We start from the raw sequence: 18,815 nt of genomic DNA on the forward strand, positions 1-18,815 counted from the left end.
AATGTGTGGCACCTGCAGTGTCTATACCTTTAACTACCTGTTTCATAGGAAGCTAATAGCTGACAGTTTTCCTCTGACAGCGCCGTGATAAGCAGCCGTTCATGGCAGGAAAGGACTTTATCAGGGACCCTGGTAATCTTCATATCAGGACGACTCCCGACTCACTCAATACAGGTTGCTAGGCAACCCATGCCACCGACTCCCAATTGGCCCCCGTAATTCAATGGCTGGTCTAGCCCTCAGAAGGGATGCTGAGGCACAGGGAGGTCACAAGGCATCGTGCAGAAGTTACGCTCAGAATATAAATGACCTCTGTTGTCACCTTCTCTCAGCTGGAGACAGGAATCCATGCATCTTGTTGGTTAACTCACTAAATGAAAGTCAGCCTCACGGGTTATCTCCGGAGATGCTTCCCGCAGATTTGATCTGAGCCATCTCTTTTCTGAGTGTGTGTCTGTGTGTGGGGGGGGGGGAGGAAAGGGGGGGGGCAATCATGCATATCACCGTGTGAGACTATGTGTGAGGATGCCACTATGATTAAACGGGATCTAATGATGTGAATCAACACTTTGTCACGCGCCGCAGCATCCCATTAATTAGCCCCAAGATGTCCGACATTGAAGGCAGACATCTATGGTATGATTGATACTCAATAACACATCCGGCACCGAGGAATACAGTAACACCGATGTCCATTATATGCTGCAATTTTCTGTCTTCTACTCCAAAGCCATTTTTACACCAGGGACAGAAACATAGATGAGTACATAGCCTTTGGGATGATAGATAAATAGGCCTATCTGTAATTCACAAGCATTTTGACACGGAGAGGAGCATGTCAAGCTTCGGCTTTCAGCAAGGAGGGAAAAGGAGAAATATTTCCTCTACTTTTTCACCTGTGAATAAATTTTTTTTTAATTACAGTGTCATATATGCTCGGTGGAACAATTCAGAGACCAATAATTAGAAAGATAATAATGTGATGTGAGACTCGATTCAATTCTTATGCTGAGCGCAAATCGCTGTATGTTTTTGCCTGTGACCCGTTAGTAGACAGCTCTGTAGGCTACAGGGAAAAGCCTGTGGGAGGTGGTGAATTAGCATAGAAAACACAGCACAAACACTCAGGAGTTATTTCGGGATTTCAAACAGCGCAGAAGTAAAAACTTCCCACCTACACATGCACAGATCATCATAGTCAGCGCGGTCTCATTACTCTTTGCCAACAACCCCGCTTTTCTAATGATATCCTGGTGGGTACAGACAAAATAATGTTTTGACATTGTTTTATAAAATCAGATTTTGTCAAGGACTCCTAGAATGATTTATTTTCCCCCAGCTAGATGCTAACACCATACATTATGTGAGAAATGAATGAGGGATGGTGACAGTGACACAACAAGTGACGGGAAACTGTAAAAGGTTTCATTCTCTGCATCCCTCGTTTGTTTCCATGACAACAGCCACTGTCAAACACGTTACTTCCCTCTTCGTTGTCAGGGACATTTCCTGGTAGCAACCAGACACACAGACACCGAAACACACGGGAGACATAGTGCATCAAAAATAGCAGTCTGAGGTGTTTTATAACAGCCGAATGATTTATTGAGATGTTATTGAAGCCACATGCATGATAAATTACAAGACACTGCTCTGTCACTTTACATTATGTATACAAAATACTGCGTTTATCAAAGCAAGAAGCCTACATTGTAGTAGACAGGTCGCAGGAAAAACACTGATATTTTTCCTTGCCCCTTTTTTGACAGCTAAAAAACCCAAAATTTGTATTTCCTGATTGGAGGAGCGTCCAGATCTGAAAATAATACAGTAACACATGAAATATGTCTGCAGATAACAGACTGCCATAGTGCAAGAGATACATCCAGGTCCAACACATTGAAGGGTGTTTGTGGGATAAGTTTATCAAGCAGAGCAGAACACAGGGATTTTCTAATGATCAACTGTCGGGTTAAAGGAAATATTAATTAAGTTGACAAGAGATCAATTCGTGCCACCTTGAGAGACAGGGCCAACGCTGTGGCTGTGACGAGCAAACGGCAACTGCAATGTAAATGAACCTTGAATCAATGCAATCAATAGTGAATAAAACAGGCCGCAGCATCAATCAGTCAATCCTTAGACGTAGGCCTACAATGCTCCACATTCTCACTTAACAGAAGCTATATCTGGACGAGAACCATGTTGACAGGACCAAAAGAAGAAGATTTTTCAGCTAAAAAAATAAAATGGTAAACAGCCATCTCTCTCCTCCCACTGTCACTGACAGACACAGCTGCTGCTGAAGCTATTCAAACTAGTGAGAGTCAATGCCTCGGGCTAACAGGAGCAAACACTGGAGCTGACAGTCAGCGAAGACTGTACGTCAAGGAGCAGGCCAAGGCGGACCCAGGAGACAAATTAAGACGTATTGGAACAGGTGTATTAGCAAGTGTGCAGCTCGCGTCAATGAAAATGAATAGGACCAAATCAATGCAGCGAGACCGGCCAGATGTAGTCCGCTAATAAGGAAGAACAGGCACAGGAGCTAAAGTGATCAGGGTATGATTAATGAAGTGTTTTCAAATTATTCAGGTCCTTTTTCTTTTGTAGGCTACATGAAAATGATGGCTTTGGAATGATAATTAGACGTATGCATGCGCTGCAATCTACATATGAATAGTGAAATGAATAAGGACTCTAAGGGCTACTTCAGAACAAACTGCTTATGCAATTCGGCTGTGGAGAACATATTAGCTCCATTATTACATTGATTTTTAAAGTGACTGTTTCCTTCTCCTGTTATACCCCTACATATTTGCCTGTGAAGAGGTTGTGTTATAACGTTTGCACGCTATCCTTAATATTTAACTGTTAGCTGAGTATCTGTTGGATTATTGTTGTATAAAAACCAATCTGCCTCGGTGCTCTTTCTTTGCCCATGCATATTGTCTGCGATTATAGATTCCGTTGTGGTTAATGTAAAGTGATTATGTTGCACTTGAACTCATCGCATGCCTGGATCAATAGAAGCACCACCTAAATCATTCAAATCTAAAATACAGCGCAGACGTTTTCTGGTGATACTGAACCCACGTGGAGGCAAGATAACCGCCAATCGATAAAACACTGTTGGTTAAGTGTTTAATAGGAGGCAACCGGAGCCCTAGGGGAGACATGTAGCACTTATCCACTGTACTTTACTTTAGCTTATCATGGCAGTAAGCCACACAGACTCATGAGAGTTGCATCAAATGAAAATGCATTTCCGGTCTCAGGGTATAATCCCATATCCTTTTAGAAGGAACCTCTGACAATGTGAAGATGGGAATAAAGATTTTAAATGGTTGGCTCCAAAAATGAGACATGACAGCCAAATTAAATGATACATGGAGGATGGTAATTGACCCACTCAATCAATGACAACATCTGCAGGAGAGGAACATAGTGAAGGAAAACTTTCCACTACTAGTTGTACCCTATTGAAAAAGTCTTCAAAGGTTAATGACTCGTGTTTTATTGTTCAACAGCAATTGATTAAAATAGATGTAATGCGACAAATGGATTTAAATTAAAAATATAAAACTGAATAAGTATTCGGCCCTTCAAGTCAGTGTTTAGTAAATGCAACTTTAGAAGCAACTAGAGCCTATAAAGAGCCATCTTAGCACCATTGGACATTACAATTTATAAATGATAAACGGGATTATATCAGGGGACATGATTATTTTGGAAAAATAAATCAGGACATGGAATTTTCAAATCGCCCCATGAAACAGTATACAGAACATAAAGCTTGACCAACATAACCAAATGTTTTTGAACATTAAATTGGCTGAACAGTTGTTCATTTTGATGTGTCCTGTTAAAAGGGATGGATACTGGATATGTTATAAATTTGGATCATTTTGTAGGGATCTGTTCTTAGTCTAACATTCAAGGGGTCAATTTTATATACAATTTTTTTTTAAATAACACAACACCTACACGTATTATATGCACTGTAAATGACAGTCAAACCCATTCAAAATGGTGCTGATTGACACCACAGAAAGCAACAGCCAGTTTGCATGGCAACAGCGTCGGGTGAGGAAGAAAGGCACAGTTGGCCCAGCCCAGAATAAACCAGGTTACTCCTTCAGGGACCTGTAATGGGGAAGAGTTGAAGTGGCAGACCTAGTTACCACCACCTCTCCTCCTCTGTCTGCCCGGTGGCTGCCGTTCATCGGGAGTCCGACAGAGAGTGACAGAATGTGTTTAGAGGGTTATGGAGTAGCTAACTAATGCCCCATTACTTGCATATTAGGTACAACATTAATCCAACATTACTCTTTCTTGCCTGTATATACATATATTCGCCTTTATGGAGCATAGCGCTTGTAATTACATTTTACCGTGAGAGAGTGTAATGTGAGGGCTTCTCCCTGGGCCAAAGCGTGGTAAAAGAAATATAAAAAAATAAAACAGGATATATAGGGAAAAGAGAAGCATTAAATCTTAAAATAAATGACCATAGCGTTGCAGCATGATTGCCTATTGTGGAAATATATGACTTCCACACCACAACCCTCCTCTCTACCTCTGGGAGGTTTTCTGTTGAGGTGTCAGCAATTTCCCTCTATTAGGCTTCACCCTCTGGACCAATGTAGTCTGTGTAATTAAAGTCTGGTTTTTTATATATATATATTTTTTTCTTTAGCGCCACCTTATCTTCCCTTGTTTCCTCCTAAACCGGGTTAATATGGAAATGAGGGTCTCCAAATGTGGTTCTCTTACAAGTTCCAAATCCAAAGACTACTGACTACCCCTCACTATACAATCTTACCCCCTTCGCAAGACAGTAAACAAATATTAGTTGCAGGCCATATCAATTGATTATGCTGGACTAAAAGCAACTTGACTGGAATATGTTGTAATAAGAAGTATTTTGTATACAATTACCCACATAAATATAGGACTACATAGACACACCAGCTTAATGTATCTCAGGTCATTCCCATCCTCCTCTCCTTATTGACTTATTAATATTCAAACTGGTACTTGTCCATTTTATTCATTGCTTGTCCTGTGTGTTACTCTGTGCTGTCTCCTATAGGTCACATCATGTTTTGCATGTAATTATTCTGTATTGTTCCCTCTGCTTGGCTTCATCTTGTTTGTGAAATTGATTGTATGAAAGTAAATGAAAGGAGCAAAAAAAAAAAACTCAGTCATACGAAAACAAACAAGCTGAAAGCACAGGCATTTTATCACACACTGGAAAATATGTTGATATGCTCTATGCATCAGGGGGACAGTACTGTTTCAATCCTACCTCCCTGCCTGTTAAAACCGTAAGAATACATTAACCTTTCAAGATGGCTCTGTCGTGGAGATGATCCTGGATATAGAAATGCTATCAATCCTCTTGAATATCAAACCCCCACGTTGTTGTGATTCTGCTGAATGCCACGCTGGGAAAAGCCCCCACGGACATTTTCCTCCACGTATCAATTGACGCGTTGCTGTGGCAACAACTGACACAGACACAGACACATCCATCATCACAAGACAATATGGTTTGTATACAAGGTAGTGACCCTTTGCGGTCCTGAGGAAACCATGGGCATATAGAAAGGGGAGGTAGCTAGTTAAATTAATGAGATGTATTGTTTGGTGGTATAGTGCTGTGTCTTGTTTTAATGCCTCTTTTAAACATGACTCATACATCCGAAATGAGCTGAAACTCAAACATATACTGTGAGCAACTCTCCAATGACCATCTATCAATCAATAGAAAGACTGAAAATAGAAAGGACTACATCAGAGCTGTGTTGGGTCAATGATGTAAAATGAACTGCGGTGGGCGTTCATGACTCTCTGAGTCCAACTTACCATTGACGCAGAACTCATAGCGTGTACAGAGCTCGTCTTCAAACAGGCAACCTGTAGGTGTAATAAGAGAAAACATTCATATATTACTGCTCAACACATGGCAATTCCTCACACATTATTTTTAACAGGGTTTAAAAACAGCAAAACTCAAGCAGTGAATTTTTAATGCCAAAACACAATACTTAACTACTGAAATACTGAAATATTACAAAATTGTTTGACATCATGGGACATATTTAGCTTTTTGCAGAGCTGTGTAGCATAGCATAATATTCCTTTAAAATGTAAAGAAACTTCGCAGCAGCCTAATTTGATACAACATAACATTTGAAAAGTCCAGCAGGTAAACTTCAAAGGGCAGAGAGAAAAACATAATAAACGGCTAGAAATGAAAGCCATTTGCATATACAACAGAACATTTACAACAGATGGTTGAATGCACAGGAAATGTACCAAACTGCTATACTGAATTAGCTCAATGTCAGAATTTCTAAATATGTCACCACTCTATAAAAGTACAGCTTAGTAGGCTACTGCTAACTCTGGCTGTGGGCCTTGCTGCTAATGACAGTGCCATCCATCATCAATTAGTGTGACTTATCCTATCCTGTCTGTGACACAAATACCTCCAACTCCACGGGCAACGTTTCCATACAAGAATCTGGTGTGAATATTAATGCACTTTAACGCTCGCACTAGGGCAGACTAGTAATAAATGAATTGATGGCGGGTAGTAGGCTATTATTCAGGTTTCACACGTGGGAGTTTGTAAGCGGGCATAGGACCGATTGTTCCATATTGATGATCTGCACAGGTGATCCTCCACATTCACACGTTTTCAGTAGAAAAAAAACCTCCCCATTGTCTGTGGGTGAAAGCTTCTTATTATCCGTCTTGTGGGCTGAATGCAGACAATGACACATTCAGGGTCAAAACGAACCCAGGAAATGGAAAAACAGCCACCAAAGAACATTTGGGTTTGTTCAAGAAGCTCTTGAAAGGCTCATACTGCACTGTTAATGGCATTCGTAGTGCTTGCAACACACAAACAACCTGTAAACAATTAGGACAAGCCTCAGCCCTCACACTTCCACTCTTTTATCTGTGTTGTTCCCTTTCCTCTCCTACATCATTAAGAATGACGTAATTGGATGCGGCCTCTTGGCCCGGTGGCCTCCATGGACAGCGGTGAGCAAATTGTGACCCTGAATAGAGAACAGGCTGTGTAGGAGGAGAGGTCTCCGTCGGATCACTTTAATAATGACAAGAGAAAAGAGCCAGAAGTCTGTTGATAAATTCACACAGAAAAGATAATCAAGGACAGCTGTGGATGAGACGGGAACCTTTGTTCGGTGTCACTTGTTCCAAGTTTGTTCCAAGTTTGTTCTTTGACGATTTATCACCAGGGTCATTATTCTGTTATAATTATTTCAGTCTAGTCCTGCGCGATAACTTGATTATACAGGCACAATATGCAGCCATTTTGTTTGGAAGCTGAGGGCACTTTTCATGAAATTATACCTTTTGGAGGTAATGGCCTCGATATGTCAGCAAAATGGTTATTTAACGATGTAGAGTGCAGGCATCATAACGGAGCTGTAAGGTCGCACAGTGCGTTCTCTGCAACACAACTAAAAAGGCAGAGTGTCCTGAACTGAAGAGAAACAACTTACTGCTCCAAAACTGCACCACAAATTGCTTTTCTGACAACTTGTACCATACTATTATTATTATTGTACTCGTACATCCCTCATTTTAATGGACAGCTCAAGACACGTTTAGTGTTTTTTTTCTCCCTGCCAGAGCAGCTCCATAAGGAAAATCCTTTCCAAAGATATTATATGATATGATACATAATGCAATAGGGCACTGTAGAAAATATAGTTGAATTTTCTTTAAATCACACATTTTAACTGCTAAGAGAGTTGTTTATAAGGACAAACACAGTGCAGTGAAGTGCCGTTCCTCCTTAGTTTAACAGTGAATTTTAGCTCTAATGTTGCTCTGCTTGTACTAAATGTGTTTATAGAAACCGTTTGCTAACACATTGGCCACATACATTAACTAGATACACTATTGTCCAAAAATACATTAAGAATTTTCATTAAATATCAGATATAAAACAGGCACACAGTACCTGTCCATGGGGGGAAATAATTCAAAAAAACAGACAAAACATAATTGAGAAATGTTTATTCCAGCTGAAACAATTAGTCGATTACTCAATTGATCAATCTAGATTACTTATCAGATATTTTCGCGATTGATTAATTGATTATGTCACTTTTTGGACAAATTTCCAAAAATGATCTAGTTCAAGTGTCTTTATTGTGAAACAAGGAAAAAAAGGAATTTAAAGATGTCACTTTTGAAAATTCTGACAATGAGAAACTTATTATTTTTTTTTTTTTTAAGATTATTTTTTGGGCATTTTTGCTTTTATTAGACAAATTGGAGAGACAGAGTTGAAATGGGCCAAAGAGGAGAGGACATGCAGAGAACTGACTCAGGCGGGATTCTTGAAGTTTTAACAGTTTGCTAGATAGAACAATCTATTGATTGTTCAAGAGAATAATTGGCAGATTAATTAATGATAGCAATAATTGCCCTCATTTTTACTTTACTGTCTTTGGCTTAGTCACCCAGTGGTAAGTGTCTTAGTATTTAACTCATTAAGTATTCCTGCTGTTTTCTTTTAACCAAGAACTTAAAATAAACTCTAAGATAACACACATTTTTGAGACCAAGACGTATATAGGCAAACTCCTTGGAGCTGAGAGAGCAATGTAATTCCTCCTTGATCAAGCATCTCACAGCTCTGCAATTAGTGTCAGTCCATTCAACTTCACCTCCTCTTCACTTCCCTGCTTAATTCATCGGTATCTCTACAAGGCCTTGTCAGCTCTCAATATTAATTATGACCTTCCATTTAACGAAGCATCCAGTGAAGCATGGTTAGTCAGACATTGTGTTTGGGATAGGCCGGGACATATAGGATTGATAACGCCACATCCCCTTACTCCGACGCCACACTCAAGATGATTAAAAATGCGCCTTTTAATTAAAATGCAATCACACTGGATGCTGCTGATTAACTCAGGCGTAATACAAAAAACAAAAAATAAAAATGTTTAGAGGATTCTGGCATGTCTGAGGAAGAGTGCTTGTGTACAGGCTATATCTTAATGAAGTATCATAAGAAAGAATAGACATATTTGCTTTTGTAATTAAATGCGCACAAGAAGGGCCACACTCACTATTGAGTGATCCACTCACTATTGAGTGATCCGCTCTGTCACCATGACAGCCACGTCACAGATCAATCGACGGAGCTCATCAATGGGAAAGTGGCTGTCAAGTTGAGTAAGTAAAGCCTTGGTGGGATTTAGTACAACGTCAACAGATGATTTGAGTGCTTTTCAGTTGAAAGTTCATTTGATTGGATGTAAGTAGAGCTACAAAAAATCATTGAAACATGAGTTCACAGCTATTTTTAAAAGTAGTTAAACTGTAAACAACTATTAATCCATTAATCCTTTGGTCTATGAAATGTCAGCAAATAGGCTAGTAAAAAGAAAAGAAAAAATCCCATGATAAATTCCCAGAGACCAAAATAAAGTCTTTGAATTGCTTGTTTTGTCTGTCCAAAACAACCCCAAATATATTTAATCTATTTCCACAGGAGACTGTTTCTGTCTATCAACATTTCACTTAATAAATACACAGCACATATCACATCTAACTTATTAATTCAGCACCAGAGCATTGATTAATTGTTTGGTACATTTATTAAGTGAAAAACAAATTACTCCCTGAGTTGATATATATTTGAAGATGTTTTGCATAGAACAAGGACACTTGAAATTGGCATTTTTCACGTTTTGCCCCGATCAAATAATCATTCAAACTGTCACTACTCAGTAGTGAAAACAATTGTTAGCAATAGAAGCAGCATTGGATGTGAACCAACTACAGGTGGTGTAAATGAGAAGCGGGTTCTCCTCAAAATAGGCTCTTTGTGACCTAATTTACAGCATGCAAGGAGAATCCAGAAGGTCAATGGATGCAGTAAGTCATCTACAGATTTTTGACATGAAATACCTGTACTTATGGATCTGGATTCAGAGAAAACTGTGCAACAAGAGATGGTAGCTAGACCTACAATGTAACATATCTTAGAGTGTTGTTGTTTTTTTCAGTCTGTCTTCGCATATTACTTGAAATATGTGGATTTGCATGAAAACACTTCCAGGACTGAATCAATTAACAGTGACTTAGACACAACATCTATCCATAGCAGAGAAACACTTACCCTCTATTCCCCCCACCTGCATTGCTACAACTAACTGCTATTAAGTACGGCAAGTGCATCTTCTAATCTGTACAAGTAAGCAATGATCAACATAACATACTATACACACACACCAAAACAATTCACACACCGCTAGAATCTCCACTGCACAGCGTGTCAGGGACATAACAACATGAGTGTTATTTACCCTCTGGGGCGTGAAATGAGAGAGGAGCATGTTTAAAGGGAAAAGCTCATTAAAGGTCATTTAGAGAAAAGCAATTATGAGTTTCTCATTAGAAAATAATAAAACCATAACATTATCTTAGCTAACCTCCACCCTTGCATTATAAAGCCATCCACTGCACACATCTCAGAAAAAGTATAGTCTGGAGGAGCTGCTTCAGACCCTTTCAAATGATTGGCCGTGATTGGCTGACCTTGCTTGGAACGTAAAATGTGTCCCGATGTGGCTAAACCTGAGGCTGAACAAGGAGTCAAGAGATCCCCCCCCCCCCCCCCACAGGTGGTTGGCCAGTGCCGGGATACCATCTGTGAGGTCAGAGGGGCCAAAGAGGATGCTGGGAATCTGGCAGCCAGGAAAGCCATTCCCCACAGCCGGCTGCAGTTCGGGACATACATCATTCACTCTCAGGGGCCACCAGCATTTCTTTTATTACTATTATAAGCTGCGACCAAGGAGACATCCAATTCACTTTTAGTCTCACACACACACACACACGCTCACACGCACACACACACACGCACACGCACACACGCACACACACACACACACACACACACACCTGTCCTGTCAGCCAAAAAAGCCATTTTAGAAAATGTACAGCTGGTGACTGCGGCATCAAAAGTGCAAGTGAAATAAAAAGAAGGGAGCGCGGCTGGAGCAGGAACAGCGCATAGGAACATCACCTGCAAGCAAATTATCATCAGCTTGACACCATGTCTGCAGATTTTAACAGCTTGTGTCATTACGGCGCTCTCCTGCTAAAATTAAAGATGGCTCCGAGCTTTCCTCTGCTCCACAGGGTCTGACTCTAGTCTTGTCAAGCGCTGCATGACAGCAATTCAAAGTTGAACACCAGCCTCTACATTTCCTAATGCACTTTTCGTCTTAACATGCACAATGTCCTTTCAACAGTTGTGGGGGTAACACGGGTAAAGGCTCAGTCCAAAAGATAACAACCCCCCTCCTTTGGCTTTTGTATCACACAAATGAGATATAATGTGTTAATTAGTGAGATTTAAAAAGTGCTGGTAGTAGCTATCTTTGGACAAAGCCAGGTTAGCTGTTTCCAGTCCATGTACTAAGCTAAGTTAGCTTTCTGCTGGCTGTATAGCTTCATAGCATACAGATATGTTCTCATCTACAACTCTTCGCAATAAAGCAAACAGTGTGTTATCCAACATGTCATACTTCCTCCCCTTAAGGCAAATTGTACACATCAGAGAATAAAGTACAACATGAATAATTAGTAGCAACTGAAAGCAGGGAGTCAATGGGGCTTTGAGGTCACTTTGATGGAAGAGGGTCCTGACGCGGTGAAACCACCTGACAGCCAAAAGGAGTGTGTAACTGAAACACATTTGTCACAGACTTCTCAGAGAATTCTCAGAATTTGCCAGGCAGGCGGGTCACTCTCAGTCACTCAGCTGCCAGCTCCCGGCTACAGCAGCAGACAACCGCCATGAATTAAAGATGGCAGCGTCACTGCGGCAACCCGACGGAGCACCCAGAAATAGGACAGCTTGACCTTTTCCCTGACCCACGATGGAGCATTCAGACATTTGATTTTCTCCTCTCCTCTGAGGTGTGATTGGGTGGTGAAGTGGAGAACCAGAGTGAAGATTCAAACAGCCAAGCGGCCCCCTTCTCATGTGCAGAGGAGCTCAAAGTCAATCAGGCTACCACCTAGCTCCCAAAGGAAATATCCAGTCCTCCAGATGATGTTTAAACTTTGGATTGAAGCCACTCAGATCGAGGGCCATTTGAGAACCCACTTTGGCTTGAAACAGTGTGCACACACTTCTACCTACTCTGACCAGTTCTCACCACTAAAAAGGGGCAATCTTTCGTGATGAGAATCCACAGATGTTTCAGTCTTGTCTCTTGAATTCTCATTAAATACAAATGTAACACAATTGAACCGGTGCCTGTTATCTTAAAATTAGGGAATTCCTACCAATAATGTCATCTGCGATTGTTTTGAATGAAGCACTTCCCTTTAGTTGATTAAATCTTTGTCCTGTCTAGTTTTCGGATGGATTATTATTCATTCTAAGCCACCTGGGGGCAACGGAACAAGCTGGAAACAATAGTCATGAAAGCTAATAAAGTTGTTGTGGAAAATGTGTTAGCAAAAAGTGTCCAGTTTACAAATCTAGCAGATGCAACATTATTATTATAGTGGCCACATGGTGAATTTAAGCCCAATGGAGGAAAATATCTGGCTATCAATACTCCACTATGTTCAATAGGTAGTAGCAATAAGACTGAATCAAAAAACAGTTGCGTTGAAAGCCATAAAATCCAAACGGTGATTGGTGTTTTTTGCCCCCAATGGAGCCTTCAAGGCAGCGCTGCCTGGAAGGCACGGTTTGGGGCACAAAAGTTAGGGTTAGGACTTTCCAGGTAGCACTGTCTTGAAGGCTCCGTTGGGGGCATAATACACCATCGAGCAATCCAGACAATGACGCTCCATAACTGAGGGGACCTGCAGTCGGTGGTATTTCTCTGGGATTTCACTTCTATTTGCAACTGCTTTCACATTACATTGACTCATTAGAGCAATTATTAATAAAAAGGGTCCATTACAGGCCAAACACACTGGTCGTTTTCGAATGATGCTACAAACAGCATGTTTTATTAAGAGCTAGATGTAGAGTGCTGCAAACCTGATGAATTTCAGTGGATCCGAGCAAAATGTGTTGTCACTAATGTACCATGGCAGTATGGTCATATAATTTAGTCACAAAAAAAGGGACAATACCTCCCCCAATAGATTACGCAGTAGATATTAAGACAGTCATTTTGTTTCCCCGCTGCTCTGAGAAATGGTTTGGAGCATTAATCAGCCTCACCCTAAGCCCAAGCAGACACATCACTGCTTTAATCACAGCTGAGATAGTAAAGATTCATTCTTGTGCTCAACTCCCAGCCTTCACTATCCCCCTTTACGGTGTTATTTTCCTCATTAAAAAAATCTTGGTGCTGTAACACAGAGGTGACCTTCTCAATGACCCCTTTACCAACAGCATTTCATTTGAACCGAATGAAACAGCCGTGAAAAGGCCTCGTGGAGCAGTCCAACCATCATCCTTTTATTACCTAAGGAGTGTTTTCAAACTGTGTGCGTCACGACTAGGCAGTGAAGCTCAGGTAGATGGCGAAGGAGCACATTCTTTGCACCGTTATGTGCACATGGGTAAAGCTGTTTTACCAACATACAAGTGTGAACACACATTAGAATCTAACACTTGACAAATCTCCAAAAATGAAAAACCCGGTGAAATGTAATTTCAATTTTAGATTAAGAGTGTAAAAGAAGAGCAGTCCTCCCTCGAAAAAAAATCAACATAACCTTCCTCGCCTCTCATGCGGCCCTCTTCCTCCTTGACCCAGAAATGTCTTCCTTGGCGCGTCTTTAACCCAAGCAGGAAAGAGAAATAATGAGATGGATTGCCTCCACACATCAGCTTGACACACTTATGACTTCTTTCCTCTCAAGCAAAGAACCAAAGCCAGCCGCATTCGCTCCCACTCCCCTCATCTCAATAACCGATCAAAGCAGAAACACACTCCTCCAGACATCTGTCGATTTACAAAGAAAACATTGCACTTTTCCTGTTATCACACCAGCCATGGCAGGCAGCATCCTAAGCAACCCAAACATACAGCCTGCTTTCTTCCTTATTAAAATTAACATTCAAAGGCTGCAAACTTTGAAATTAACTCAACAATCTTACAGTACCCAACACTTCATGAATAGCTTATCAGCCAACAATTCATGTCACACTGAATCCCTAAAAAACAGGGCAGTAGCAGCTGTGTGTCGGATGAGTGCAGCTAAGAAGAGGATGTTCATTAACACTGTATGATGTATTTTAGTTTGAATTTAGAGGAAAAAAATGACATTCAACAACAGATGATGGCATTAAATTGTTGATGTTATACCAACTGCAGCTGTTGAGAAGATGATTAATTTAGAAAAAAAAACAGGCTTTGCAAATGACACACCAAATGCTAATTTAACTATCCTGAACAGTGTCGTGCACAAAGAGATGCTGTATTGCACGATAAAATCTCATCCATGGTTTGGCATTTATTGGATGAGTCACAGCCTCTAGAAAAGCTCCATATCCAAAGTGTCAATAAAGTCCAAACTGAGAGCTGGCGCTAGCTGCTCCAAGCTGACCCTTTCCTTAAATCAGTCAAGATGATTCAGAGTCGTCCTAAGAGATAAGAAAATTGCATTGTGACCTTTACTGAAAGAATCAGAGACACCACAAAGCAGAGTTGTATAAGTTTTCGCAGTCTCATTTGCTTTCATTCTTGGATCACTTTTTAATTATGATTTGGTTTCAGGGGGAAGCAGAGACAGCATATACAAAAGCATATATTGACATATTATTCTGAATCAATATTTTACGTGTTCGGACAGTTGATCGAAAGGCTTTTTGGCTTAAGGGACACATCTCAGGCAGCAACTATTAAATGGATAGCTATGACATTTGTTGCAGAAATTCAGACGATGAATTCTGATGACTTTGGTTATGAATTTCCCAATAACTTAATCTTGATTTTTCTTTAGAAGGAGTACATTAATAGGATTGGCAGTTGTAGTTGAGTCTCATATTTCCCCCTTTTAACATGAAATGTTCAGTATGATGGGCGTCTTATGTGAACTGTAAATAATCTTGCACCATTCCAAGGATAAACCACTTTGAAATAACCGGCGGTCCCCAAGGAACGGCCAGGGAGTGTCCTAGCAACTCAGGAAATAAGACGTCACACAGCCACACAACATATATAGGATGAAAACAAACCTCTTCCATTGGAGCGGGATGTACAACCTCACTTTCCAAACATATACCGTGTTCATAATCTACACGCTGCTGTAAAATATCTGTCCACATTTCAATCCTCTCAGATGATTTAGAAGCAAGCACTATAAGATATGGGATGACATAGCACCGAGGCAAATGGATAGAGCTCAGCAGCCTATGAATCAAATCTAACTTGTCTGAGTGTATTAGGTGATGGCTGTTGATAGCCTGCCATAGTCTAATGAAAAGTCCCAGCAGTCCAGCCTTTATGTGCAACAACGTCCTCTATGTAACGTATTGGGAGATAACCGAACGTCAACCATCAATACAACTGTGGTACGCCTTTATTTGAGTGTTAAAAGACATGTTGTTTCAATAGAAGTGGGTTAAGGCGAGCTGAGGCAGTATCCCTTTAAGGCCTGTTTAAAATGCTTCACGCAGCGGCTTTGGTAATTAACAAAATCATGATGTCGTGATTAAGGTGTGAATGTTTTTTCATTTTTTTTCTCATTTTCATGCAGTCCCACTTTTGAGAAATGTTAGAAAATCTATCTGATCACTGTGTTCCTGCTACGTTTGTGAATTAGACTGGGAGTTGGGTTCATATTATAATTTCTGTTCAATCCTGAAAGCAACTCATTACATTTTATTACATTTATGCTTCTCTGTTTGACTTGATTCGGAGTCTGTTCAACAAAGTTTCTGCATTCATCCTTTCGTACAAAACATGACCTTGCGGCTGGAAAATTGCTGCACCTATAGTTCACAAACAGAACACAGTTTTCAGTGGTTGTTTATGGGGTTGGGGACACTGTCAAACCCCTGCAAACAGAAAATATTATTCTGGACAGGATTTTAACATTGGCTGATTGACAACTAAATCAATGTATGCAAATTTTCCATTGGCACGACTCCATTCATCAGTAGTCAGTGAATGTATTATTCAAATGTTATTCTTCCTAACTAAGTGTAAACAGGGACATTTACCTTCGTGCACTCTAAACATAAAAGCTTTGTGGAAAAGATGCCAATACTAAATTAAATCCCATCTTCATTTCCCTCTTTCATCAGTAGAACAAACTAATGCAGCTTTCCCAGGGCGTACTTTGTGACTGAATTTATGCGCAACAGTGTTTTTAGGTTTGTCTAATGTCTCCCACTGGTAGAAAATATACCACCCTCTGGCTTCTTTTCAAGCGAGGCATTTTAAATGATGCCTCGCTTGAAGGCACTGGACTCAAGGCTGTTTGAGTGAGTCACTTCAGCAGCAAAAGCACAACATGTTTAACCCAGCCATGACCCTTCCCCATTTGCCGGCGAAAAGGAGAGGGACGTCGTGATCATACCAAGGTGACCAAACTGCATGTCATAATATTTTACTGCTAACATCATTCTGCTCCAGTCAGAGTGAATGGAAACAGTGTTTGGTGTTTTGCGCTGGTTAAGTTTAGGGTTAGGGTTGCATTTAGGGGATAGGGCCTTCCAGGCAGTGCTGCCTTGAAGGCTATGTTGAGGGCACAAAACACCATCAAGCAAACAAAACACTATAGTCTATCTAAATACATAACCGATGTAAAGGTTGTGGTCAGTCTGTCTGTCTGTCTATCTAGTTTCTGTATACTATAAATATTTGCAGAATATAAAATTTTTATTTTTATTAAAACTTTGCAAAACATTGCCTTTAAACTGTCAAACTATGTGAACTCGTAATAGTTTCAGGTGATTGATTACTTACCATACTTTAACCATAACCAGTATTGCCTAACCCTAACCACTGACCCACAAAAATCCCTGTTTTCCAATTTGGGTGACAATTTTTGTCCCCAATATACTAGCTGTCCCCAATAAACTGGTCTTGTGTCTGTCCACGGAGTGACTCAAGTGAGAAACACCCACACACATACACAAAGGCAGAACGGTCTTGCTGTCTCTCTCCCACACAAACACACCAACCCAAACACTAATACACAAACACACAAATCCATATGCACTGTGTTTATTACGCACAGCTTCCTCACTCCAGCACACCTTAATCTAAAGATTTCCAATGACACAAGCCTAATCCTCGGTGGGACTCATTAAAAAAAAAAAAAAACATCTCCATAAACTCGCAGCCACACTGACAATGGAGACCTCTTCCAGACACACACTGAGAATTCAATGAGAGACGCACTCGGGGAATAAGCACTGACTCATTCACAGATATTCTAAGCATAAATTGGCCTTTAGAAAACCCCTAATGTATCATATAACATGTGCTTTTTATATTATTTCTGCTGAAATAATAGCCAATTAGAGCAAAAAAGTATATACGCAAGTATTAAAATAAAATAAAAGTGCACATGAGAACTGTGTTGAAAAAAAAGGACAGACACTCTTTTGCTCTAAATATAAAGAACATAATGCAGCTATGTGCCTGTATGAATCATCACATAGCAGGAGCACCAGCCTGAGACCTATATTTGTCTCATGCTCATTATAAAGTTTGTACTGCCATGTGTTTTTGACTGCTGGTCCTGGACCAGATATGGAGGCGTATAAAGTAAGGAAACACACACTCTCTCTCACACACATATACACACTCTATCACAAAGCAGTAACATTGGACCAAGATCCTCTAATCTCTTTCAAAGGACACAATTGATGGCCCTCTCCACTATGTCACACTTTGGACATGGGCCATATATTTTCTAATGACAATGTCTGCAGAGTATAAGGCAGGGCTGGAAGAACAAATCGTGGGTAATGAAAATACAACCCAAGCCAAGTCTGAGAATGAAGCAGGGCAATATGAAAGATGACCACTTTCCTGAAGAGGCATATAGGATAACATTAATATTGAACTGCATTTAAAATTGCATGCTGCTGAAGGGCATGAGTAATTTGTATGGGCACGAAAACCCTTAAACCCATTAGGAATTGAGAGCATTTTTATAGTTGCAAGCGTCGATATGGCTGCAAAACTAAAATTGGTTGCAAGTGGTGTATTTGTATGTATTTATTTGAATGTAACTAGCAGTTAAGATAAATGAAGTCCTGAGAAAAGGTCCTAGAGCAAACATTTCCTCCATTACGCCTGATAAGATTATGTAACTTTTCCTTTTGGATCATCAGATATACAAACATAGCCTCCAGCACCAAAGCACATCACAACTTTTGGAAATCGCAACAATCAGGTTGCAAGATGCATATGCAGATACTATGTTAAACTATAGGCTATAATTTGAAATAACTTTTGCAAAATATGGCAAATGTTTGTGTAAACAACCCAGACTAGCCAATACAGTCAGAATAGATATAGCACCACGGACAGTCTATTTCCTAAAAAACAACAAACAAAACAAAAGGGAAAAAAACACTTGAAGATGGTTTTGGGATATTACCCTACAGTGATCAAAGGACCTCGAACACAGCTGCTTACCAAATTTTCTGTCGGCGAACGCAGGTGAGGAGCAGAGGCTGGCCGCCAATGCAGCGAAGAGGATGGGACACCACCGTGGATCCATACCGTGCTCCTGCCTTTCTACAGCCCCACTAATCCATCGCACACCTCCGGCTAAAACAGCACGTCTTCAACGCCGACTCA

General features: G+C 40.4%; 1 protein-coding gene across 1 annotated transcript in view; it reads right to left on the minus strand.

The window, feature by feature from the left end:
* The window catches only part of ptprn2 (protein tyrosine phosphatase receptor type N2), a gene marked incomplete at both ends in the record, with an annotated part of 124,488 nt that extends 105,753 nt beyond the window's left edge, over positions 1-18,735 (minus strand). Inside the window, 2 exons of the mRNA XM_080050201.1 lie at positions 5,875-5,925; positions 18,651-18,735. Coding sequence (XP_079906327.1) covers positions 5,875-5,925; positions 18,651-18,735 — 136 coding nt within the window. The remainder of the gene's footprint in view (positions 1-5,874; positions 5,926-18,650) is intronic.
* Positions 18,736-18,815: the final 80 nt, after the last annotated feature.

The sequence above is a fragment of the Ammodytes marinus genome (genome assembly GCF_949987685.1).
Source record: "Ammodytes marinus genome assembly, chromosome: 21".
Lineage (NCBI taxonomy): Eukaryota > Metazoa > Chordata > Actinopteri > Uranoscopiformes > Ammodytidae > Ammodytes > Ammodytes marinus.